The 26036-nt window shown below is 42.7% G+C and overlaps 1 protein-coding gene across 7 annotated transcripts in view; it reads left to right on the plus strand.

Moving 5' to 3' along the window:
• The window catches only part of COL26A1 (collagen type XXVI alpha 1 chain), a 181325-nt gene that overhangs the window by 31959 nt on the left and 123330 nt on the right, over window positions 1-26036 (plus strand). For 5 of the 7 annotated variants that reach the window (XM_030029123.2, XM_030029126.2, XM_030029128.2 and 2 more), the window contains exon 3: window positions 4977-5080. In XM_030029123.2, the coding sequence (XP_029884983.1) occupies window positions 4977-5080 (104 nt within the window). The remainder of the gene's footprint in view (window positions 1-4976; window positions 5081-26036) is intronic. The other 2 variants (XM_030029125.2, XM_030029129.2) reach the window with 1 other exon arrangement.

A 26036-nucleotide genomic window follows, 5' to 3' on the forward strand; every position in this document is an offset into this window, starting at 1 on the left:
AGGGATTAGAGCTGTAGCACAAAGGTGCGTTCTTATGTTTGGGAACAATGTGGATGGCTGTGTGCTGCTGGCTGGGCGCTAGTGGAGGGCCATCTGCTTTGTAGATTGTGCACAGGCACAGGTGTCCTCAGGCTGCTAATTGAAGGCCTTTTGATCTTCTCCAGACATGCTGTCTGGGCACTCTTCCTCCTTGCTGGTAGGGAAGTGCAGTGCTGCTCTGCTATAGCACTGAGATCTAATTGTTAATAAAGACAGGAGCTGATGATTACTCTGGTGGCACAGAAACATCTGTCTCTGTGTCCTTTGTCTTTTTTTCTTGGGACTGAGAGACTGTAGAGTATTGCTCTGTACAACTTGGGATGGAAGGTGTATAAGTTTCTGTTTTCTGGGTTTTAGACTCTTGATAAGTTGTGCAAACCAGACATGCTCAGAGTGGAACAGAGTCCTCTTCCTCCCCTTTGGCAAAGGCAGGAGACATGTACAATGGCTTCCAACACTCCTGCAGCTGCAGGTTTTGTTTTCTGTCCAGTGTCTGCAGGAGCATATTTGAAACTCCTCTGGTTACATTCTTCCCGGGGGAACTACTGCCTTTGTGCTAGGGAAGCTGGAAAAGCTGGGCTGCAGGGAAAAAAAAGAGCACAGGTCTGATTCACAGAGTGATGGCCTCTGCCATGCTTGCGAGTGCAAACATGATGGCGAAGGTACTCCTTGTCCCTGTGTCAGCTGTGGCACTAGTTTGAGGTGAAGTTATCTTGTCTGTATTCCATGGTAATCAGGGTCTGGTAGGCTTTGAGAGGATAGTTATGATGGGCTGTCTGGAGTGGGGATAGTGGTGTTTGGAACCAAATATGTTCTTGATAGCTTCTCTGAGAAACGGACTCTCTGGGTACACCCATAGGATATTCTTCTCCATGTTAATACTTGCCAAGCTCTTTCCTACCTCCCTTCTTTCCAAGGCAGTCAAGTACTTCAAGATTAGGTTACATTAACCTGATGTATTTGAAATCTGATTTCAGAATACCCTGATTTTCTATAGGGAATTTTAGATTTTTGGCATGTCTGTAAATCAGGGCATGGGTACCAAAAATTGGAGGAACTACCATGAGTTTTGTTCTGATCTTCTTTTAATACAGAGGTAGCACTTGTTATAATGAAGATGGATTGTCCCTGTTAGAAAGACAATAGGGCAGTTATTTGTACAGGGTTGGACCCATTGGGTTGATATGTGACTTCATTGCAATGAGAGTAGTACATAAAAGAAAGCTTGGATTCCTTGGTTTCCAGATTCTTTGCCAGTCAAAAAGGCAAGTTAATTCTTCTTGTTATCCTCAAACCCACCAGTAAGTGATGTTGAAACTTTCAACCTGGAACTTAAATAAAAATGAATAGAAGCTTCTGAAGGTTGCGGAGGTCTCCTCGGGCACAAACTTCAATGGCTGAATGAATCCCACTAACAAAACCATCTCTTGTGATGTGGAAATGAGTTTCACACCTTCTCTCTCATGTGGTATTTGTGTACAAACAGCTTTGTTTGTAAGTGTCAAAGGGCAGGGGAAATCCATGAAGGGGGTGGGTATTTCCTGTGTGTGACAGGCTGTCCTGCTTGGGTCATGGCAGAGATCACGCCTTTCTTTTTGACCTGATTTTTGAGGCTCTGATCCAAGAATGTGACACACTTTCTCTTTCTTGTGTCATGTGTGGCTGTTGTGTTCAGTGACACTTCCTTGAGAGCAAGGGGAACATATCCTTGCATGCTGAGGTGTGAGACTTGTTGGCTGCCATCCCTCAATGTGTCCTGACCTCTCCAGTATTTCTAGCTTCATACCCCCAAATCAGTTAATCAGTCCTCTCATGCTCCATCCCCAAATTACTACTTCCTGGGCAGTCAGTTAGAGAGACACAAGGAAGAGACTCGGTTTCCCAAATGATGACTGCATACAGATGAGTTCCTGTAACTTGTCTGACACTGATCAGGCAGTCTCCAAGGACAGCCAGGTGTTTGATCTGATCTAGTAAAAGCAGTGGCTGCTAGTTGAGTTTTCTGGGTTCTTCCCTCAGTGTCGCCCCACTCCCTGGGACATTGCTGTGAGCCTCAGCAAACATGTTGGTAAATGACTCTTATCTCTTGCAGTAGAGTGGCACATCCTGGTAGTTTGCTTCTCTGTGAAATGCTTGGAAGCCTTCTGCTGAAGGGGACTGTGTATGCTGAGCACATCCTTTGGCTGTCTGGGAAGCAAAGTGGTTCAGGTTGTGGCTCATCCTAACCTCTTCTCTTACTGTGGTTTTGCACATTTCTATGGCAGTGTTTGTGGCTTGGGCGACATCCAAGGGAAAGGCTTCCCTATTCTGCTACCAATCCTTTTTCCTGTCTGTTGTGTTTTCCACACATTTTCATTCCAAAGCTTCTGACCTTTAACAGGTATCTTCTTTTCCTCTCCTTTTTTCCATGTTTTTTCTTCTCCTTCAATTGCAACACTTCAGGTGTCAGACAGTGGTCATGCTTTGCTAAAGGATTTTTCTTTGCTCCCCTCCTGGAATAGCAGTCAGAAATCTGTGTGATGTGATGATATATGTAACAACAGACCTTGGTGCCATGTCACATGCTTGAGGAAAAATGATGCTATGAAGAACAGAGCAACTTTAGAGCGAATTGGAGCTAGCAAGCAGGGACCACTTTGCATGCCTGACTGCATAATGCTGAATGGAGCTGCAAACATCAGGACTCTTCCAGGAAATTCAGGGTGGGTGGTAGGCTGTGACAGCTGAGCTCCACGTTTGTCATGCCCTGAGAAGTCCTTGCTCGTTTGAGGATTAAACTCTAGCTACTTCCCCGACACAGAACTGCTGCCAAGATTCCAGTCTGGCTCAAGCCACTCTCCACACTTCATAATGAAGTTTGAGAGAGCTTTAACATCTTGGTGTTGGCAGAAACATGGTTTTAAAATCACGGTGTGGTTGGAGACTAGCTGGCTCCGGACACTGGTAACAGGGCTGGAGACTTTCATCTCAAGGTCAAATCCAGCTGTGGTGTTAGTGACAAAGTCATGAACTTCTGACTGATGGTTCAGGGCTTACGTGTGGAAAGATGTCTCGAGTCCAACGCCAGAAGTGGGAGTTGGGAGACTTGGGTTTAGTCCCTGAACTTTGCCAGAGCTGTCTGAGAGGCCCTCAGCAAGAAACTTAAAGTCTTCATGCCTGAGGTCTCTCTGAAAAAGCACTGAAGGTCTACCTACATCAACATGGTGCCAAGTCCTCAAACTCACTCATGACTGCAAACTCCTGAATACCATTGGATGCAGAAGTGCTAAGAACTAGGTGGGATTAGCTGGCTCTGTCCAGCCCATATTAGAGAAGTGCCTGGATCACAGTTGTCAGTATTAGCAGTAACTGGCATGCTTTTTGGCAACTCGGAAGGTGAGGACGTAATGTTCTTGGGAGTCAGCACTGCTCTCCCATCGCTGGATGATCCATTTCAAGTGCAGGCAGCCCCGTGCTCAGGAGGAAGCTTGAGCAGCCCTCTTCTCCGGTGGCTATAGAAGTTGGTTTCTGTGTTTGGCAGCTTGCATAAGTAATCAGCAACAGTTTACTGAGAAATTAGTTTCCCAAAGACAGTGTTAACCATGACTGAGCTGCTCCCTTCTTTCCAAGACATACATGGGCAGCCTCTTCTGGCAAGCCTGTGTTACTGCTCTTCACAGTAACGACCAATGTCACTGGAGTGCTGTCCTGGATGTACACCTGTGCCTGCTACCCCTTGGAGGGGTTTTGGATGAGATTCATGCAATTTCTAGCTCCATTTTGGCCTTGTGCCTAGCCGAGCCCAGGGCAGTGCTGCAGGCGGAGCAGGTTGGGGCAGCGCTCCGTCTCCTGGTGGCTCTCGGCACTGCGGGAGGAGGCTCTTCCCCAAGGAGACCCGGGTGCTCTGGGCTTGTGTCTTGAGAGAGAAGCATAAAGCTGCAGCCTGCAACACTGTAATCTCAGAGCTTCAGCCTGTCCCTATGCCTGCCAAATTCCTTTGGCTGTTAAATAAGGGTAGGAATTTCGAGGGGAGCTTGTAGAATACGACTTCTGTGTTTGCTTTTAGCTTCATGAATAGCAGCAGTGACTTGCCTGGCTGTATACTGGGAAAACTCCCGATTTGCAAGCTTTAAAGGACTGCTGTTTTAAAAGAAAAGCTGGCATTTATGGAACTGTCCATTTTGTATTGACTTCAGAATCACTGGTGCCTTCCACAGGTCTGCTTGTGTCTGCACGTAGCCCTCTAGTTTCCAGTGGGGCATGGCAGTACTTGTGCTTTAATTGGGACCCTGGGGGTGCTGCGTGCAGTACACAGAGCTAACAAATGTGTTCTGCAGAGCCTTGGCTGTGGTGAGGAAGAGTGTAACCCTATTTCAGATGGGGAAAACTGAGGCACAGGTCAGCTAGCTGGAAAAAAAAGGCTCCATGGAGATCACCAATGTAATGTGTCATGATGATTTTTGTCACACTGATGTGTTGATACACCCCAGATCTGAGTGGTGGGGCTGGGAGAAGGGAAGACACCTGAGAGATTTATGCAATTTTTGTGAGAGTAATGTTTTGGAAACTGTGTTAGTACCGAGTGACGAAAGGCTAATGCCAGCCTTTGTTCAACGTCAGAAAAATCCCCATAGAGGTAGAGTGTGGGAAACAAGAATCATCATCTCTGCTACTTGCAACAACTTGATAGCAATGAGACCTCCACAAAGCATACTGGTGTTATTTGGGAGAGAGGTATGGGGAAGAGCCAGAAGAGTATGAGGACTTAAAAGGTTGTCAAATCAGATCCACGCTGTGGTAAACCCTTGCTCTGTTATTTTGTGTGTCTCCCTTTTTCTGCAGCTGGGGGAGGCTGGGTGCTCTGGGGATATATCCAGGCAGGAAGACGTGCTACAAATCAGTAGCAACACCGCCCTTGAGTAGGTAAGTCCATTCTACTGACTTCTCGTTTGTGTTAGTTACAGGACTCTCATCAGGCCCACGTACAAAATGTCTTACCGAACTGTGACCACGCTGGAGTGGAGATGCTGTCCTGGCTTCACGGGGAGCAACTGTGAAGAGGGTAAGTTATCCAGCAATGCACCTGTCCTTACAGAGCAGCTAGGGGATGTGTGGATGCACTGGCTGCGTTGAGCTGGGTTCTGTTCCTTAATTTGCTCTATGCCTCTCAAACACTGAACAAATCACCTATTCTCTTCACTCCCCATCATTATCTGAATGTTCACATGCAAGCTCTGAAAGGTGGTCTTAGAAAACAGACCATACTGTGAATGCCTGCAAAGAAGCCTGAACAGGGAGGGGAAAGAAATTTGAGAAATGGGTACTTGGGGATGACCTGTTTATAGATGTGCTCATGCTTGGTGTCCCCATTGCACAGTCCTTCAGAAAATGTGCTTTCTCCATGTTGGCGTGCATCTTCTCTATATCTCACTGTCGTCACCAGTTGCTGTAGCTGATGAAAGCTGGTCTCTGGATGGCTGATTGTAAAAATTTTATGCCTGTAACGTCTGGACACAAATAATATCTGTGTTCCCAGAGAGGTTTGAATTAAATTAGGCACCTTCTGTTCCCCTTCCTGCCCTCCCCTTGACTTACTGGTGCAACATTCAGGTTTCACGGTGCATGTGAAAACACAGTTTTGGGTTTGGCATCTGATCTTTCACACGAAGGAAAACATAGGGCTCTTTCCAGAGCTGGAAGAAAGCAAAGTCTTTTCTCATCATGATGGACAGAAGGGGCATGTTTTGCATTTTCCTTCCTTAGTTTTCTGCTTTAACTGTTACTTCTGGGGCTTTGAAACAAGTCCTGCTTCTCCATCAAGTTTCAGGTTTAGGCACTAAGGCTTCTGCTGAACCTATGTCATAAGTGTTTATGGCTTATGAATGGGAGAGAAACTAAGCCTTGAGTTTTCTGTTCATTTGCATCAGGTCAACATAGCCTGCCTCTGCTGGGTGGTGAAGGGTCATTGGGGGTGTCCAACATCTCTCAAGACTCTGCTGTTCGTAGCTGCACCTCTTTTTCTTTGTGCTGTGATATCTCAGTGCTAATCGCACAATTCAGGCAAATTTCTAACTAGGAAGTTGTCTTGTTACAGTCACAAAAATGATGGTTGCAGACAGCAGCTTGCTTCAGGCTGCTGAGGAAACAATAGCTTCCCAGAAGCTCAAGAAAACTCTTAAAAAAGCTACCCTAAATTGCAGTCTACAGGAGAGAGCTTTGCAATTTAGCATGCTGCTATAAGAAGTGAGCCTGGGAAAGTAGAAGGTGCTGTGTGCAGCTTGGATTTTTACCTGTCACTACAGTGGAGAGGGATGCTAAGGATTGTGGCAGAACTGTTATTTCCAAAGTAGCTGCAGCTTAGCCTGGCTGAGGATCTGACCGGGGACCAGAGAAGCCCATGTGTGCAGCCCATCGTGCCGGTAGGTTTGGACAGGTGTGAGTAATTACAGCTTAGTGGTGCTGCTGGTGTAAAGGAGAGAATCCAGCTCCCTCCCGCAGTGCCAGATCTGTCTCAGTAGAGTTCAGTGGAAATAAAAAGCCAACATAAGCTTGTTTGAGAAAGTCAGCAGCGATCTCACAGGAGCAGGTCTGTGGAACGAGGTGACAATTTTATGCAGTCAGTTTTCAAGGTGGAACTGTTCTTTTGGGCTTGGATATGGTCTGTAGAGTGTAAGCAGAAAGCCAGTAGCAAGCCCTCACTTTCATGTGTGAGATTCTTTTTACCTTTTTTTCCCTTCCTAAAACATCTGGCGCTACCAACAGTCCCATATTCTTGAAAGAAGGAGGAAAATTAAAAAAAAAAAGACCCCTTTCTAACACAGCAGGGTTGTGCCACTTAGTTTCTAGCAGCAGTATTGACACTAGTGGTGTGCACAGCACCTCAAGCTGTCCAGAGGCATCAATTTTAAAACTGAAGTGTTTACTTGCTCCTTACGTTAATTCGTAATGTTAGTGTCACTTGGAACCGTAAGTAAAAGAGGCTGAAAAGAGTTTTTTAGGGCTTTTTGGCAACCTGATAATAAAGCCTTTTGTATTCTTTCCTTTCTGTGCTCTCTCTTACTTCCTACTACAAATTTGGTTCCTCTGAGAGGGTAGGATGCTTACATATGTGTGGGTCCTTCCTGGAAACAGCAGACAAAAGAAAACAGAAAACTGAAACAAACAAAAACAGTGCAGTTATGAAGCCACAGTGAATTAGCAGGGTAGAATCTCAAAATGCTTTCATCTTTTTTTGGTATTAGTTGGATTTCTCCTCAATATTTCATTTCACTTGTATGTGCAGCTGGTGCTTTTGAAGTTGATGTGAGGTAGGTATGACTGAAGACAGATTGGACCTGCACTATTTTTAACTTGCCTTCTTGCTGTGTTGCAAATGCTCTAATTCTCTGATAGTCACTATTGTTCTCCATGTGTCAGCAGAATAGCAACTACAATGGCTCTGAGCTTCCACTTCAAGATGTCTCCTGTTTCCAGGGACTGAAGTAAAAAGTTTTCTTTCCTAATGGGCCCTGGAATAGTAAGGTTGCATTTTCATGAGTAGGACAGGCTAAGTCAGGAGATAATGGATTGATCAAACACACAGATAAGTTCTGGCAGTTGTGTGTGCATGGGCATGGCTGTGGGGTCCCTTCTTCAGACTGATGGTGTTTTTGCATCTTGAGACTTGGGAGATCCTATCTATTGATTCCTTCTTTAATCCCCAGTGAGCAGAGTTGATACTTGCTCCTTTTTTTGTGCTGTTCTGCAACAGTCTCTTTGGGGGACCCACTGTAGCCTATCTGGGGGATGGATTATTTTTACTAGCTGTCTTTTTATGAGGCCTTCCTTGCCCTTTTAAAATTTATTTCTTTTAGCGTTTTATGAGGGAAGATAGGATGGTGGGAGGGTGAACCAAGGAAATAGAGTCAAAGAACTTGAAATCATTCAAAGGCTGTAGTGCAGTTATTTCCGACATGCATACTTTCTTGTTATCTCCCAAATGGCAGGTCAACTTTTCTTTTGTAAAGGAAACACTCCAGCGTGGATGTCTAGCCCCAAAGTATGACAGACTCCTGATGAGACTGGCTTGCTGTAACACACCCTTAATCAGAAAACTCCCCTTCCATAGTAACATACTGCATTCTGATAGAGCAAGCTGTTAAATGCAATTCGATTATTACAGTGTCTTGACCCTTAGCTATTAAGTTTAGCTTGAGAAAGTAACCACTTAACTGTCACCAGCTGGCAGGCACCTACGCTAATGCTGAAGGCTGCACATTGTTTAGATTTAAATTATCTTGGGAATTTAACTCTTGCATTGTAGCTGATAAAGAGCAGCATCGTCTGGAGGAAGCTCAGCTCTAGAAGTGGGTGGAGATTTTGCTACTCAGTGGGCTATTAATTTACTGAGGTGGAGATGGCTGCTTCCAATCTGTTTCTTTTTTAAGTTGACACTGCTTGGGGCTCTCCTTGCCCTTCCCTTCATTGCTTTCCCCTCACCCAAAGGTATGTCAACATTTGAAATGTCTCTAATTCCTTTATTGTTTTTGTAAAACTCTGACCAGCTAGTTGAGTAGATGGTTAAAAAACACCAGTTGTACCAGGGCTTCCCGAAGGGTTTCTTGCAACTTCCTTGAATGAAGAAAGAGACTTGATGCAAACAAGTCTGGTGAATTTAACTGTCAGTAGATGCTAATTTTTATTTTCCAGTTTCAGGGTTTTGTTGGTTTTTTTTTTGTTTTGTTTTGTTTTTTTTGTTTAAACTGGAGCCCAAGCCTAGGACAGGAAATGAATCCACTCAGCCACCCAGTCTGCTGACTGCTGATATAAAGAACATATGGACGAGGGCAGTGCAGAGGTGAAGTGGTTTAGCTATTGCAATCATGCATCAAGCTGATTGATTTGAATCCAAGATGATGCTGACATTTCAACTCAGCCTTTTTTCTATATGGCTGAAAGTTCAAAGGCAAGTGTAATCTCTTGGGAGAGCAAAAGTGTCCCTAGCAAGTTGAGGGGCTCAGCACTGCCCTAGAGCTCTCCAGCTAGGCAAGGTCTTATTTCACTTTACAAATCTAACAGATTTCTTTCTTGTTTGTTTGTATTGCTTGAATTTGGGACAGTAGCCAGTATCCCATTTACCCCAGAAGCAGATTGATGGTAGACAGCTTAGCTGTTTGGGCAAGAAGCAGCTCCAAGAGTAACCTTGGCACCTCTAAAGTGATGCCATTGTGATACCAAGCTTACTTTTTTTTTTTCTTTCCAGAAGGATACAAGTAGGATAGGAAATTTGAGCAGCCCTGTTCAAGTAATGGTCTAATTTGAGAACTTACCACCACTATTTCAGTTCTTATTGTTTGCATCTTGTCATCCTGATATTTTTCAAACCTCTTGGATTCCCATGTGTTTACAATTTTCAAAGCAGCATAAGAAAATGTGGACTTTCCTCTTGGTATGATAGTGCAAAAATGCTCTTCTTTTTTTTTTTTTTTTTTTTTTTTTTTTTTTTTTTTTTTTACTGCTTGTTCACAAAGTTTCTTTGTCTCAGGAGGAGAGGTGTGGAACAACACTGCCAGGAAAATCTTAAACTAGCAAATGCAGTTATGATACAAAATTTGATGAGGCCATGAGAATGAACATCAAAACTAGAAACCTGAAAGTTTGAAAGCCAATTAAAGTGCTTTAGAAGGAAGAACCATTCAAAGTGGTGTTGATGGGACCTTACTTCTCCAAGTCTTGGTTTCCTCCCCTGCGAACTGTTAAACATAGAACTGTCAATCTACGAAAATACAATGTGAAGATTATGGAGTAACATTTCCGATACTATCAAGGTAGCTCTCTTCAGGAGTTGAGCTTGTGTGAGTTTTTTCTTTTGTCAAGTACTTCAGTTCCTTCTTATTTCTTCCTTGAAGCCACCATTAGGAAGCAAGGGAGTTAAGTCTGTGTATCGCATACAGCGAGTAGCAGAGCTCTTTGCTGCCACTGAGCATTTTTCATCTTGCCCTTAGAAACTGACAAAATGTAAGAGAAGGCAGGGGGAGTCAAGAGAACAATACCTGTTCTTATTGCTGCTAAATCCTAGTACAGTGATATTTTCCCGCTTCAGCAGAGTCCAACTCCTGTTGTAACCAAAGCAAAAGCTTCCATGTGAACAGTGAAATTCTCCCAGCAGTGATTTTCTCAGTGTTCTCTGGTTAGCAGGGCAGTTCTATGCTGTAAATATGTGGCAGACTGAGGTGCCTTCCCTTAAGGTTTGGATCTAGGACAGATCCTTGTGTGTATGTAGTTCTCTACTGGAGACTGGCCAGTAATTCCTTTAGTGAAATGTGACTTTGCTCTCATTTTGAGACATTTGTTTCAAAGTCCAACATTTGGTTCCACATAGCAAACTTGTTTCTAAAAATATCTTCTCATTCCAAAGTTTAATGTTTATTAGATATAAGTGAATTATGTGGATATAAGTTATTAAGTGCAACCTGAATTTCCTAATAATTATCTAGTTAGTAAAACAATTAGTAAGTAGGTAGTAAAATGTGGTAACTCACTCTGTAAACCTACCTTTAAAAATATTTCATGAAAAAACATCAGAACATATTGATCACCCTTGATGGAATTGCTGATGCATGAAAGCGGCTTCGAGTAATGATGTTTGTGTACCTGTAGTACACAGGTGTTGGATAGTTTATAACTTGATATTTTTTTTCATAGCATACGACTGCTGCTCCTCCATATGTTATACCTCCTTCTGCTTGTGTTTCTGGTGGCCTCCTGAATATAAGGCAGAAGGTCCACCAGAAGTTTCCCAAACTAGTCTATGATGTGTCACCCAATTCCTATCCACTCCCATCACCATGCTGACCATTCAGCAACCTCTGGCTTCAGGCATAACATGTGTGTCACCCTTGATCAAATTTTCTGAGGAGTTCCTGGAGTGTGTGGTCACTGTTGGAAGAATATGCAGCCTGCTGAGAGCACTTTCTGGCATCAGTGCTGTGTGACTACTCAAACAATTTCTAAATGTTCATCTTCTATTTCGATACACAGTCAAAAAACAAAACAAAACAAAAATCCCTGTCAGTTTTCCAAATATTTTGACACTGCATTCCAGAATCTGAGTAGTTTCGTTTTTTTGGACATTTTTAATCTGAACAGGGAGAATTTTATTCAGCACCTAATGTCAAAATATTTGGAGTGCTAAATATCTGCAGATGTTATCTTAACATAATTAGAAAAGCTGTATGCCATACTGTTACATTATCCCAATTTTTTTAGCTCCCATCAAATTACTGTGGTATGTAGAGAATCTTTTTTTATTTTGATAAGCTATTTGTTTGCTTTCCCAAATACATTGGATGCTTTCTGTTTCTCTTAGCTGAGTATTTCTTAATTCAAAGTGACAGACCCACTTATTTATAGTTAATGGCTTTCCTATTAATTTGCTTTATTTCTAATCAGAAGTGAACATAAGCTTACCTGGGGTAAAGCTAATACAGGACCAGGCTGTGAAGCTCTGTATGTATCTACTCTGCCTGGATCATCCTCACCATACTGGCAGGATTCTGCCAATTGCTGTCAAAAAAGACAAGCATGTGGGGCTTTAACAACTTCTGCGTGTCTGTAGGTGCTGGTATAACTGATAGGCATGTTTTCTGGGAAGTGGTGGGATGCAGCGGGAGAAGGCTAGAGTTGAGAAGGAAGTCTTGGGTAGTTGACTTGAGCCTCTGAGCTCTGACTGCTGTAGTGAAGCAGGTTCTGCTGTTACACCGAATGGATGCCAGTGGCAAGGTATGGCTCTTCCATGTCTCCCAGGTCTCTGCCAGTGTTGCTACTTCCTAAAGAAGTTTCACCTTCATCTTCCGTGCAACTGTGTTAGTGTATGAAAACAAGTAGAGTCGCAATCATGATCCTGGAATTGCTAGAAAGACCAAAAATGGTGAATTACTAGAATAGATGGTCTATAAAATTGGGCAGGGTCTTCATTTTTTCCTGTTAGAGATGGCATGAATTGGTTCTGCCTTGAAGCTGGGAGTCTCTTGAGGTTCTTTTTATCTGCTTCAGTGACAGAGCAGTAAGTGCTGATGAGCTGGGCTACATTAGAGACAACTGTTGTCAAAAATATTGTCAATGGGTGACTGGAGCTGCCATTGGCAATGCTGGTTTCACTGAATCCTGCTTTGAGTACTTATGATCCTATAAAGAACATATAGAGTAGTAATCTTGAAGCACTCAGCAAAGCAGATAAACAACTAGGAAAAGGTCCACAGAAAGAAATTGCTTTCATTAGGGAGTTACAATGCGTTGATCACAGGAGTAGGTGAGGGAAATTTTCAGGCTGCTGCTGGTAAGGAGGTCAGCCAAGGGGACACAGTGTTCTCTCTGAACTCTGCTGTGAGCCTGTAAAGAGAGGTTGAGGGGGGTGTGTGGAAAAGGTAGACCTTTGACTTCAGTAGTTGGTTACTGAATGACAAATGCTGCCAATTCTTACTCATCTGTGGTGCTACTGTGTTTTTTTTTTTAGCAGGTTAGGACTTCCTGATGGGGTCAATTTCATCAGCCAGGAGAAGGGAAGCATGGAAATCTAGGGCACTGCATATCTTTTTCTCTTGACCAAAGAAAGATTCAGTGATGGTGGACCTGAGAGCCCTTAAGAAGTATTTTCTATTAGATTTGTATAAGCATTCTTAGATCTCTGGTGGTTGATTAGTTAGATGTTGAAACTTTTGCACCCAAGTGAGCTCTTGAAATGCATGGGAATAGAACTTGAGAGGCGTGGGTTCTGAAGAGCCCATACAACCTCTTGACAGTGTCGTCTTACTTTTATAATCCTTACTGCCTCCTTCAACCCTATGCTTTTAACTTGCTACTTTCTCATGTAGATGTTCCCTTCAGAGCTCTTGTCTTCCCCCCAAATTATCACTTATTTCCTATTCATCCTCACAATGATGAACTTTTCATTTGAGTTGTGCAAAATGTACTCCTGCCCTTTTGGAGAAGTCCGAAAAGCATATAATGATGAGATAGCTAAGGTGTGTGTTCATAACTTGGGGAGATATCCCATGTGGTGTATTTGCTGCTTTCACAGGTGGTTGGGCTGTGCGAGAAGACTGGATCCTTTAATTTCCAGTATCCAAATCTGGAGATAACTTCTGATGGCTGCTAGTTTTTTGCCACCTGCCTTCCTAACCTTTGTGTTAGGATGAGTTGATGTTGCTGGTCCATTAAGAGTAGAGGAGGGATGACCTTGAGAAGGCAGTTTTGCGTAAACAGACCAGATTGTTGCTATTATTAAGAGTTGTGAAAATAGCCAGAAGGTTGGAGGACTTAGCTAAGCCATCACTTTGTCCAGGATAAGGACTTTGGACTGATACAGAGCAGGCTGGAAAGTTCACGCAGCTGCTGCCAGTGTAGCAGCGTCCTCTGGAAAAAGGAGGATGTGACATGCTATGCTGTCAATCCTGCAAATGTAGTTAGTACCAAAATCATGAAAAACATTCTCCTGGAAAAACTCCACCCTATTTCTCTTTTCTACAGAAATTCCTGTCAGAGGTGGTGGAGGAAGGGTGGGGTTGTGTTTATAACAAAAGTTAGCAATTTTTGGAGTGCACACCACACCACCAGTCACATATGGAAGAGCTAAATGAGAGGAATAATTTCTTGTTGATGTCCACTGTTCATTTTGATGCCTTTCAAGTGAATTACAGATAACAATGGAAGAAGAATTAAAACCACCTGCTGAAGCTGTTTCTGAGCTTCCTTGCTGCTGCAATAACTTATTTGGTTTTTTTATCAGGAATAGGAAACAAGGCTTAGGCCTTTAATATGAAATGCCTACAGTTGGAAGGGGTGGCAATGAAGAGGAGTATCTTTCTTCCACTGAATTTGCAAGGCTATTGCCCACTTAACAAGCTGGTTTGTGTTTAATTTATGAGCATAACACGAAATTAGAGCTCCCTCCCCATCACTTTTCAAGGGCGTAGTTATGAAATGTGTGGACTTAATGTTGCTGTCAAACAGTGTTGAATGGGATGGTTCCTTGAGGAAGAACTTGTTGAATTTCTTCAGGAGAATACTTGAGTGGCCCAGTAATGCCTGATATGCAGAGTGCCATCTCTTTTTCTTTTGAGTGCAGTAATTTATTTACTCTTAATTGTCCTGGATATCTGGCCCTAGCAGCAGTGGAGACTTGTGCAGATATGAATGTTGGTGAGGATAGGGAGACATGAGGGGAACATTCCTGGTTTTCATCCCTAGATATAACCTTTACCTCTAGGTGCGACTCTGGGTACAGATTCCTGCTGCCATCTCTTATTTCTGTCTTGTCACATACTGGAGGAGAGACAAGAACATACTTTGCACCACGTGAGTTCTAAGATTCCTGTGCAGAGCTGTTGTAATGAGTTGTCACGTTGCTTGAGTGATGGAGGAATATCTTGTACTGCTGAGGTTTAAAGACATGAGAGTAAAAGAAATTCCTTAGGATGGGAGACTTCATTGCCAGCCATCCACAGGTGGCAGATGGACAGGCCAATGTACTCTTTTTGCAAAGGGTTTTCTAATAATTTTAAATGAAGCTGTTGACAGTGCAAGTTGTTTGCATGTTTAAGTCGTAAGAAGGGTATAAGGTGTTGCAAGGCAAAGGGGAAAGGCTGAAGAAGGCCATAGAGTATACAGGGAGCGGTGCAGTTGGTAGCAAGCTGAACTGGAGCCAAGCTTTGGGGTGAGGCAGATGGAGATCTTTCCATTTCTACCTTAGGGTCTCTTGCCCTTTTTTAATATAGGTTTTTCATTAAATGAGTTTAATGCAATTGGTACAATAACATCAATAACACTTGCGTTTTCTCTGATAACTAATGCCAGTTGTGGGCTGCTCAAAAACATCAATGTAATGAAGAGTTCATGCAAGTGCAGTACCTAAGCAAGCTAAGCCTTATCCACACCAAAGCTTTCTTCTGGCAGAAGAAGAGATTTGCTGGGGACCTAAATCCCCAGTGCAACTGTTACAACTATTCTGGGATGCTTTGCCATGTGGAAATGGGATTGCAAGGAATTGGGATGCAGGTGGCATTGGGATTGCAAGCCCAGGAGTAGGAACAGAGGTGGATTTGCCAGGGAAGTTTGCGACTGGTTTCATGTTTTGTAGAAGACTTCAAGGTGAAAGCAAGAGGTAGGCATCAAATTCCCATGTTGCTGAATCCTAGACTTTATTCTTACTCAATTCCTTGTTATTAAAAGGGGAACCAAAAGTGTTCCTCCAAATAATAATTTCTAGTGGAGTTGAATTTCAGTTTAACACGGAGAAGTGGTGGGCAAAAGCATGTTTGATGCATGTCATTCCAATATCATGTCTTTTCTCTGTGAGCTAGTTAGCAGGATAAAGGCAGCAAAGTTAGCATTGCTCCATTTGGGAAGCTACAGGAACGTGGATTAGATGGAGCAACTTTGAAATACACAGTTCACTCAAAAGAAGCCCTGTGCTGTCATTGGTAAGGGTTCAGACTGTCAGTTTGGGTGGAGGTGTCAAATAGATTTGTATCAGGGACTGTTCTCAGGCTTGCTACTTAATTTTAATGTTAGTGTAAGGAATGGAGAGAGCCCTCTAATCAGATCTCTGTGTGTTAGAGACTGAGCAGTACTGGGAATACATGGCAGACTAGGATTAAAATGCAGTCAAATCTTGATTAAGTTGTAGAGTTGGGCAGAAATCCATAAAGTGAGATTCGGTCAAGGACAGTCACAGAGGCAAGAATAATCAAATGTACATATTTTAAATGGAAGGAGATTCTGAAGGTAGCAGGATCCCAGGGGAGGGAATGGAGTTTGTGGAAGACAGTAGAATGAAGCTCAGGAGAAACTCAGGAGAAGAAATGCCATCCTGGAGTCTGGTGCTACAAATGCTCTGAACAGGTGTAATGTTTACTACTAATGCATCCATGAGACTGCCTGACACACAACATTTAAAATGTTTATGGATACAGGTGCCTGCATGTGTACATGTCAGTGTTTCTCAGAGAGGTCAAGTTTCAGCACTTACAGTAATTTCAGCCTTGTTACTGCTTAATTCATGTGAAAGCTAGTCCTAATTGGTGTTGCACATCTGAGCCCCACAATCTTAAATACTGTAAGGGGTGTGGTGCATCTGTGAAAGAAAGTATTTGGCTGGGAAAGGAATATGGCTCTTGTAGTTGATAGGATTTTAATATGTCGGACTAAATAAATGCATCTAACTAAATAATTAGATTGGTTAACTTTGCCAGCTAGAGTAGTTAGTAGATGCATGTTAGATGCATGTTATATGCAACTGAAAATAGCATCAGCACAAATGAGCTTTTCTAAAAATAAAATAATTGGTAGTCATTAAGGGCTTACTCATGTTTTTCAAAAACTGGACAAGAAGTAGGTATAGACTCATTCTAATGACTACATGCATGTGACTACAAAGAGTAGGAAACATTTAATCAGTTCCTAAACAAGTGTAGCATTGCAAGATATCCTGATTGTTGCTGCAGCGTAAAGAACACTTGTTGGATGGGTCTTTAGCAACTTTACAGTTCCTAAATAAATGAAGGCTGGGAAAAACTTGCTGGTGGCCTTTCTGAAGAAATCAGCTATGATTCTATGTACCATGAGCTAGATTTTGAACATTTAATAAGACTTCATCAAAACGCGTAAGAGAGTGAAGTATCACCATTTAAACAGGTCATACTAGGTCCCTCAACCACCAAAGCAGGAAAGACATTAAGGAATGGCTCTGTGAAAATCCCCTGTCAAGAAGTTCATTAAAGACTGATAAATTTTATTCTGGACTCATAACATATGCTTCTTGCTCAGGCTCCTGATTTGTCTACTCCTTGGCTAGTGCATCCAAATCCACAAGTAACATGCAAGTTTGCATTTCATTTTGAGCCCAGCAGGCATACGGCAATGAGGTTACAAGACCTTTCCAAGTAAGCCTGGAGGGACTTGTTGGCTAGAGTTTGGATTTCTGGCAAGCAGCTTACTCCAGCTCTTTTCTGTAATAAACTCAGGGTTCAGTCCCCGGCCTCTTATAGATACTGAGCGCTGTTGCGTGTCTCTGGATAATCAGTCACTGGAAAGGCACAGATGTTTCAAGATGCGTAGCAATGGGTGCAGCATATAAGAAAGGCAACATCAGGGTCATACTACAGATGCAACCACATCTTACATGTGTTCTTTCTTGACAGGAAAATTCTTGTAACATTTGCGGTTTTCTGGTTGCTAATACCATCAAACGAGTAACGCAAAAACTAATAATGCTTGTGATTTTTATGTGCTGTTCATTAAGCCTTCCAGTGCCATGAATGGCTGATGCCTCTACTGCATCTTCCAACAGAAGAGCATTACAGTAATGAACAGAGTGGGGTGCAGGATTGCCGAAGGCGATGGCTTAAATGAATTTGGGCAGCAATTCTAACAAAGTCAGAAAGATTATAGAAATATGGGACTAGAAGATGTCCTAGTCCTTACCTGGTTGTGGAGATACTGAGAGATGGTTGAAGAAATTCCTGCATTTTTTATTTTCCTTTTCCTGTAAATGAAATAGACTCCTTGTTACACAAGTATAAAAGAGAAGAAAGCAGACCCAGTCAGGATGCAGAATCTGATGTTTAATTTGTTTGTAAATGATGACTTTTGTAGCAGTGATACTAATGGCATCTTTGCTGTGTATCTACTATGGAAAGTGCAGGGGCCTATGTTGATTGCTAGGTGGTCCTTCATTTTAAAAACCTTGAGGAACTTTGGCAGATGGGCTTTAATTAGACTACTTCCTTCTGCCAGTGACTATGTCAAATGTGGCTCCCCAGATCAAGCTCTAGATGTTTCTGTTGAAGGTGTCAGGTCTTGTTCTCATGGAAGGAGGGTGTTTTCTACAGCATAAGCTGTAGAAACTGCTGTGGTACCGTTGAGACACTGACGGAAATTGTGAAGTATCTTGGTTAATTAGTTCTTCTCCAGTGGCCAATTTGGGCGATAGATACAAACCTATTGCTGTTTTCAGACAGTGTTTTTTAGCTTCAATGGTAGAGGCCTGTGCTTAAATAACAAAGGTTCTGGTTTTCTCTTTACTGGTGGTGAGAGTTGTTAAATCCATATGGCTCATAGTACTTGCGTAGTGATGGCTCCAAATGCTGCAGCTAGCTGTATTGCTGCAGGGCTTTGCACTGTAAAATATTATAGCCCATTAAATAAGGGGAATAAGCTACTCCTAAACTTGGCTTATTTGATCTTTTCAAACTTACCCTCAAGTGATTAAGCAAACAGTGGCTTTTCAAGCATTCTCCAGTTGTATTATCTGCTAAACACATCTTCCAGTGTGATCTGCCAAAAGATGTCTTGAACACTGTTCTGCTGTGTACTCGCTAGTCCTTGTGGAAACATAAATAAGCAGTTATTTCTATTGCATCTAGTCTGTCTGGGTGGGATGCAAAGGATGGGTATTGGTTGATGTTTACCATAACATAAACTTGAAGATTCTTGCTTTTGTCTTAATATTAACACTCACAGCAAGACAGCAGCTTTCTATTAGCTACACAGGAAAATAAACTATTCTCCTTGCTATGTGGGTAGTTCCAAGTTCATCTATAGTATGATGTGTCTGTGCAAAGGTATTGTTCTTTTCTTGTGCTTGTCTTAAGGAAGCAGAATGACTACTAGCAGTGGTAGTCAGCATGCTAACCATAAAACTGTAAGCTCTTTACAGAACAGTGTAAGTAATAAGATCCTTCATACACTTAATGGGGAACATGAATGAGCATTTATATGGCTCTGTTAATGTCTAGTGGAGACTTTTTTCTAGAGTGAGTGTCCTTTGACACTCAGCACTGGTCTCCTAGACCTGGACAAACGTGAATACTATAAACTCTGGAGTATAAACCTTCATCCTGGAATCTGTTTTTTTGCCATAAGTTCAGCTGTTAAGCTTTTGTATTTGTTGATTTAAGCAGGAAAGACAGTGTAAAAGTAAGTCTTACTCTTCAAACTCATTAAAAGCTGACAGGAGAAGGAGAGGACCATTTTCCTGAACTATATCAAAAGCTGATTATTTATCAGTCCTTTGTCCTTGGAGTTGTGATGATCCCGGAGTGAGTGAGTATCCTTTTTCCTATCCACATGGTTTTGTACCTCATTTATATCTCAAATCAACGGAAACTCCGATCTTCACCTGGCTTTTTATGGCAGCTTGTAGAACTGTAAATATGAATACACTCTGACAGCAAACCCTAAATCAACCTTTGGTCACTGCAGGCTGGAATGATTTGAAAACCTGTGTAACCTTTTGACCAAACCTGGGCTGATGTTCAACATCTTTAACAAGAACTGAAGCCAGAACAGCCCTGATGACTTCAGATTTTCATTATAAGCCAGCTGTAGACCCTAATGTACACTCAGGTTGGGACAGAGGATATAATGGGTCAGCTGCACCATTTGGGCAGGAATGTGCTTGCTCCCTTGTGATCCATTGAGCAATGGCGTTCTCACCGCTGCTCTTTACTCATCTGGCACTGAAAAGCAGTGACCACTTTCTCCTTTTCATCACTGCTCATGAGCATCAGCTATCTCAGGGCAGTGTTTGCCAGGAGCTGTCATGGTTTTCCTTTGCTCTCCAGCTCTCACCATGGCGCTGAATGGTGTGACACTGTGGGCTGCTCCCTGTGAATAAAACCTGGTCCAGGTTTGAGTCCCTGGTGTGTGTGTGATTTGAAAGGTATGTTAAATACCTTGTTCTGGCACAGATCCCTGTGTGACTTGATGTCACATCAGTGTGGATTGATCCAGGCAGGGATGATAGCTCTGCATCTGCATTAACCAGCTGAATAGAAGCTAGCTTCAGTTTGGATGTAATAATCAGCCTCTTATCTAGCCCTATTAGTGCAGTAGCATGGGCTCTCTCACGTTCACTGTTAGCTGAAATGGTTCCCTGTTTCTGAGTGGGTGTTGGAAGAGCTAAGAAGTAATCATCAAGTTTTTTTCTGACTAATACAGATGACAGAGGAGAGTTGGACCACTAATGTTTATATATGTAGGAAAAGTAGTATAACAAAACTCTGTGGGATCTGTATAGAAAGGGAAGGTGATTTTATTTTAAAACACATCAATATGTTGATTCTACCCACTCACATTCTTGTAACTGTGAGCACTTGTGTGGTCTGGATTGGATCACTTGTGTGACATGGAGAAAAAGGGACAGTGGTTGTCAAGTCCTATGTTTTTTGGGTCTTTCCTGACTGGTGATGAAAGCTGGATTTTGGACAGTCTTTTATGCCTTTTAGATGTCAGCAATAGTTATGATGTATCCATTTGACTTAGAAGTTTGCTTACTTCATCCTCTCTAACTCTTATCCAGGACTGCTACCCATTGTCTTTGACCTTATTTTGGATATCTTCATGGCTATAGTTTGCCTTCTCATTCAGATAACAGGAAGAGGCACAGCGCATGCTGTGTGGTGTAACCCTCATGTGTATTTCATTCTTACCAATGTTAATGTTTCTGTCAAAAAAACAGTTGGCAGCTGGACTAGATGACCATTGTAGGTCTCTTCCAACTGGGACTATTCCATTCTAAAAAAAAAAAAAAAAAATTCCCTGTGTGTGACATACCTGTGCCTTGTGAGATGCGTGTTATGGACTATGAGTTCCACCCAATGCACCTGTAGATCCAGGTTTCTCTTTAGGATCTTTGGGTTGCCTTGTATGTGACAGCACAGGAGTTTCTCTGTGCTTGCTGCCTTAAAGACAGTTTTGATGTACACTGAGGCACCTTCCTGTGTGCTTGGATCCTAGCTCCTGCTCCTCCTTGGCTGGCTCTGGCATGCTTACAATGTCGGTAGCCAGCCTTCCCCCCGCCCCCCCAAGAAAAAAACAAACCCCAAACAAAAAACCAAACCCCACACCAAAAACAAAAACCAAAACATCATTTAGTGTTCAGGTTGCACAGGTTTTTTTTCCCCTCATTCCAATGTCTAAATTCCACTTCATTGACGCAATAGGATGCTTCAGGCCACACTCTCCAGGGCAGTGATTGCAACTCCTCATGTGATTCAAGTCACTTGGCCAGCAGCCCTTATCACCACGGGGTTCATTCCTTTAGTAAGAGTGGCTGGTGCATGTTAACTACACTGTGGTTCCAGCTTTTGTAGCCTCAGGATTTATGTCTCAATAGTGAGAATACACTGGTACTTGTTGTTATCCCACCTGAGACCCACAAGCTTACATTACTGTATTTGGATAACTGGTTTATTGTATGGGCATACAGCAGGGTCTAGTGTGTCTGTAGCCGTCAATCTCTCTAGGCATACAGTAGATGTTTTTATTGCCCTTGCTTATCTGGCTGTCCTTCAGTGTTTTAATATGAACCATACCAAATAAAGCTGCCTGAGAATGAAGATTATCTGTGGTATTCGTCACTTTTAGGAAGGGGAGTTGGTTTAATGTTGGCTTTTAGCATTTGCTAGGCCTTGTCTCCTTGACAGAAAACAACAGACTAAAACGATTACCAAGAACAGCTGCTTAGAAGGGACTTTGGATATTTTTTCCGCTTTTGCTGACCTGAACCACAGCAATTATAAGTTCTGGTTATTGTAAACTTACCACAGAACACAAGGCATACCTTAAAATGATGTCATGTCTAGACACACAATTCAGGTATAAATTATGGAGAGAAAGTAGCTTGTTCAGTGGTTAAACTGTAAAAATTTAACAAGATATTTCTGTGTCTCTAGCCTTCACTCTTGCATACGTATTTCTTTACCTCTTACCAGGAGAATTCTGTGACTGCCTCTTAATTTTTTTGTGTTGCGAGATGGAATTTCCTCCCTGTTCTCCATTTCATTTCCTATTTCTGCCTCGCTGGGTCTCAAGGGAAGCAGCATAGCCATCTACTTAGAGCCCAGAACTAGAGAGGAAGACTCTTGGGTCCAGTCATGACTCAGGCAAGGTCACACAAAAGGTGATATACGGCAACCTTTTCAAAAACTGGCTTGCTATTTTGGGTAGCTTTGTTTTATGGGGTGGTAGGGGAAAGAGAAGAACTCCGCTGTGGTGCCCAGATGCTTGATTTTCAGAAGTATTCACTATTTACAGTCTCCGCAACACCCCTGTAGTCCCTGCTGGGGTTGCGTAGGCCTTATGTTTAAGGGTAAGTTGGACCCTATTTACAGCAGGCTTGTCTATTTGGTTACGCTAATTGAATTTCTGTCTAGAGTCCCTGCTGCCACTCTGTATGTGAATGGTGGAGTGTAGCTAAGATGTTATGGGTAATCTCGTACCTGGGGACTAAAGCCTTGCAAGCTCAGACAATGGCTATCACAGGTGCTGTACAGAACAGCATACCCAGAAGTCACTTGTGTCCTGTCCACCACCAGTTATTTAGGCATAACTCCACTGCTTCATATGGAGTGCTGCCCTGCTAACAAGGGCCTAGCTGGTCTATTGACTTGTATTAAAATACACAGTTCCCCACACTTGGCCTGGGCTTAATTTCCTGATGAGATTGGAATTGTTGGCTTACCACCTGGTGTAATCTATACCCTTCAGGTACCTGCTATGAAATGCAGACTTTGGAGATGGAAAAGGCCTGTTGGGTTAACAAGCCAGTGCAAGACTATTCTCTGTAGCATATTCTGTTGTGCTTTTCCTGGCCTAATTACACAGTCCTCAAGTGAAGGAATTTGGCAAGAATATTCTTCCGTTTTAATGGTATTTGGTCTCAGGTTCTCTTAGTAAGTTTTTTCAGTCATCATTATAGCATGCTGCTATCTAGAATTTCTTTTCTCTGTCTGTGTAGATGCCTGTTGTGGATTTTGCTCCCCAAAAAAAGGTCTAGATACAATGTCTCTCCTCACCTGAGGAGCACCTGCTCTCCCCAGATACACAGATGGCAGAGCAGGTATCCCCTTGAGGGCAAGGCTTCTGCTTCAGGCCAATAATTGTCTGGATCTAACTCTTATCATACCTGGGCCTCTCACAATCTTTTTTAACCCATAATCACATTAGTTTGTTTCCTGGAAGCTGTCTACACTGCAGGCCTCTGGAGGCAACTTTTAATGCTCAGCAAGCAAAGATGGCAATTGATGCTATAAAAGTTGTTCTGTTCTTGTTGCCATAGGGACAGTTTTGAGATACACTGAAGAACTACTTCACTCTGTTTTCAGTGCATGCAGCAATGGTTTTGCTTCCAAAGGGGCATGTGTCTGCAGTCTTGTTAACTTTAAGTGTCCGCACTGGTAGTTAGTGTGCTGGGAAGGGAAGACTTCTTTGGTATCAACAAACTTAGGTGGACAAGGCCTAAGCCTTGATTCACTCCCATGTACCTGGCTTTCTGACAATACAGCAGTCAAGTCAACTTCCCTGTATGCAATATAGATGTCACATCTGTTCGGGAACCATGACTTTCCTGTCCTGACCTGATGTTTGTAATCAGAAAGCCCCAATTTGCCCAGGCCCTTTGTGCTGTCCTGCTTTTCAGGATCATAGCAAGACTTGTTTTCACTTGGATGCATTTGTATCAATTGTTTCTCCTGGCCTTTTTGTTCCTATCAGCAGGGAATGACCTTTCTGCTGCATTGTTCCTCTGCATTTGCACCCTGTTACACTGCTGTTTGCAAAGTGTTGTATGGAAGGTGAACATACAGTGCAACTTGCAAGGTGCCCAATGTCCTTAGAGTGGTTAATGCACAGTGCAGAGTGTGGTTAGGTGACAAGCCTTGTGATACTTATGAATTAACTGCATCACAAATTGTTTCAACATCTTCAGAGAATAATAAACAAAATAGTTGTCTGCAGCAAGGCCATGAAGTAGGTGCTTCCACTGGAATACTTTGTTGTGTTAAGAGTACTCAAGTAATTAAAACTTCCACTGCACCCTTCCAATCCATTGCACAGGCTGAGGTGGCCTTAGGGCCCTTTTTCAGCTTTTGATTGAGTGATTGTTTTCGTATGTAGACATCTTTCTTTTTCTTTTTTTTTTAATGTCTATTAAACATAGGAGGAGAGTATTATTACAGCTCTAAATGCTGTCAGCCAAAGTTTGTCCTCACTTCTGCTTCTAGGATATCCACTTGCAGTGTCCCAGTTTTCCTCTGTTCATGGCTTTTTAGAGGTACTTTTTCTTTTGTGAGGCTCTTGACCAGTTCAAGTATAAACAGATGGAAAGCAGCAGAGATCCAGCTCCGTAGCAGCACCCAGGCCAGGGTCTTAACTCATCTGAAGTGTTTGGTGCTCAGGGACAGGCGCTACAGCCAGGAATTGTGTAGCCTGGGGCAGGATGCTGTAGATTCTTCCATGTGTTGTCCCTCACTAACCCTACATTTTTTCTTCTCATGCCACCTCCCCTTTCATCCTATCTTTTCAAGTCTGCAGCCTGGTTTGATGTTCTTGTTTGCCCAGGTAGGTCTTGCTTCCTTTCCTGGAATATGGAGATGTCCCTTTCCTGGGCTGGTCCAAGAGCAGTAAGCTACAGACTCAGCTGGCACTTGTCCCTTCCCTGGACTGATGGGGACAGGGAGTGGAGGCTGGTGTGGTGGATGGGAGCTGGAAGAGAGTTACAGAGAAACAGTTGGTACTTCAGGCAAGAGTCTTCTTGGCACCCTGTTCTGGTTTATGGTTTTTAGGAAATGCTCTGCAGTGGAGGAACCGTTTCTTTGGATAATGGATTCTGGTCCTTCTGCTCAGTCTGTGTTGTAAAAGCCATCTTCTGTCGTTCCTGGAGTCTGTACTTCAAATGCCCACAAGACAAAAAAAGCAAACCTTTTTGAGCCCTACTTAGTGATGGCCCATTAGTGACAATCCTGCCTAGCAGGGTGGTTTTGAGCCCATGGGTCAATTCATTGCCTCAGGACTAAGGCTGCCAGCAGAGGCTTGCCCTTGTCCTGACTATGTGCCAACAAGGAGGATTCTCCAATGAGACCACCGTGTGTGTTTCTCATGTAGAATTATCATCGCATAACTTTGTAAGAGTCGATGTGAGCCTACTTCAAACAAGTGTCATAGGGAAATTTGCAAATCCTGTTGTCCCAGGGAAAATTAACTTGCTCTAAAGTGCTGAAGTGATGCAGGAAGCGAAACTTCAGACTGTTCTGGAATATTGAACTGTGTGGAAGTTGGAGAATTTTCCCACTTCTACTCCATGTGGAGTAACTTAGCTTTTTCAGCACCTTAAGGGCATTGACATACATCCAGGGAAGGGAAAGCAGGAGAAATGCAAGAAATGAAAATGTGAACCAGAGCTGCTTAGGGCAGAGACGATGGCCTGGATATGAGATTCCCTTTTGCTTCAGATTTTATAGGTTTTTTATGGGAAAGGGAAGGGATATGATCTCTGGGGAGAATACACCTATTCTGCAGCTTTCTACTTGGAGATTGCCTTTAGCAAGTGTGTGTGTATAGATAACCTCTTAAAATAAGACATTCTGCTTCACATTAAGTTCTTAACCACATCTCTTTAAGCATCATCACTAAGAGTTCTGCAGGGAGGTTTTAGTTTAATTTTAATAGAAAGTCTCTCTAGGAAGTTAAAAAAAAAAGTTTTGGTAGCTATGGGACTAGCTGCTTCTCACTCATACATTGTAGTTGGGCTAATGCTGGGTTGTGAACTAAACATGCGTGGTGGAATTAAAGCAGTGGATGGAGTGTAGTGTAAAATCTGCCATGATGCTGATCTTGAATAGATGGTTGCATTGCCTGACACAGAACAACAATTTTACTTGATATAAGGTTGTAAATATACATAGAAAAATGTATGTGGCATCTGTGGATGCACTTCTTTTTGTTGCATCTTTGCTCACAGATTTTCATGTTCCGGGTTTGTGTGATGGCTGACAACCCACTTCGGCATTTTGTGTCACATAATTGCATGACTCTATAGGGCTATCCTACTGTTTTTCAAGTAGTGCTTTTAGCCATATCAAAAAGCCAGGCTATGAACGTTGTGAAGACAGAGCCTATCCCATTTTTTTTATAATCTCTGTTAGTTCCTGAAGTGGAGCTTTGAGTGACTGGTGACAGATCTGCACTAAGTTTGGAAGCAA

This window comes from Aquila chrysaetos, chromosome 10 (assembly GCF_900496995.4).
Source record: "Aquila chrysaetos chrysaetos chromosome 10, bAquChr1.4, whole genome shotgun sequence".
NCBI classification, from domain to species: domain Eukaryota; kingdom Metazoa; phylum Chordata; class Aves; order Accipitriformes; family Accipitridae; genus Aquila; species Aquila chrysaetos.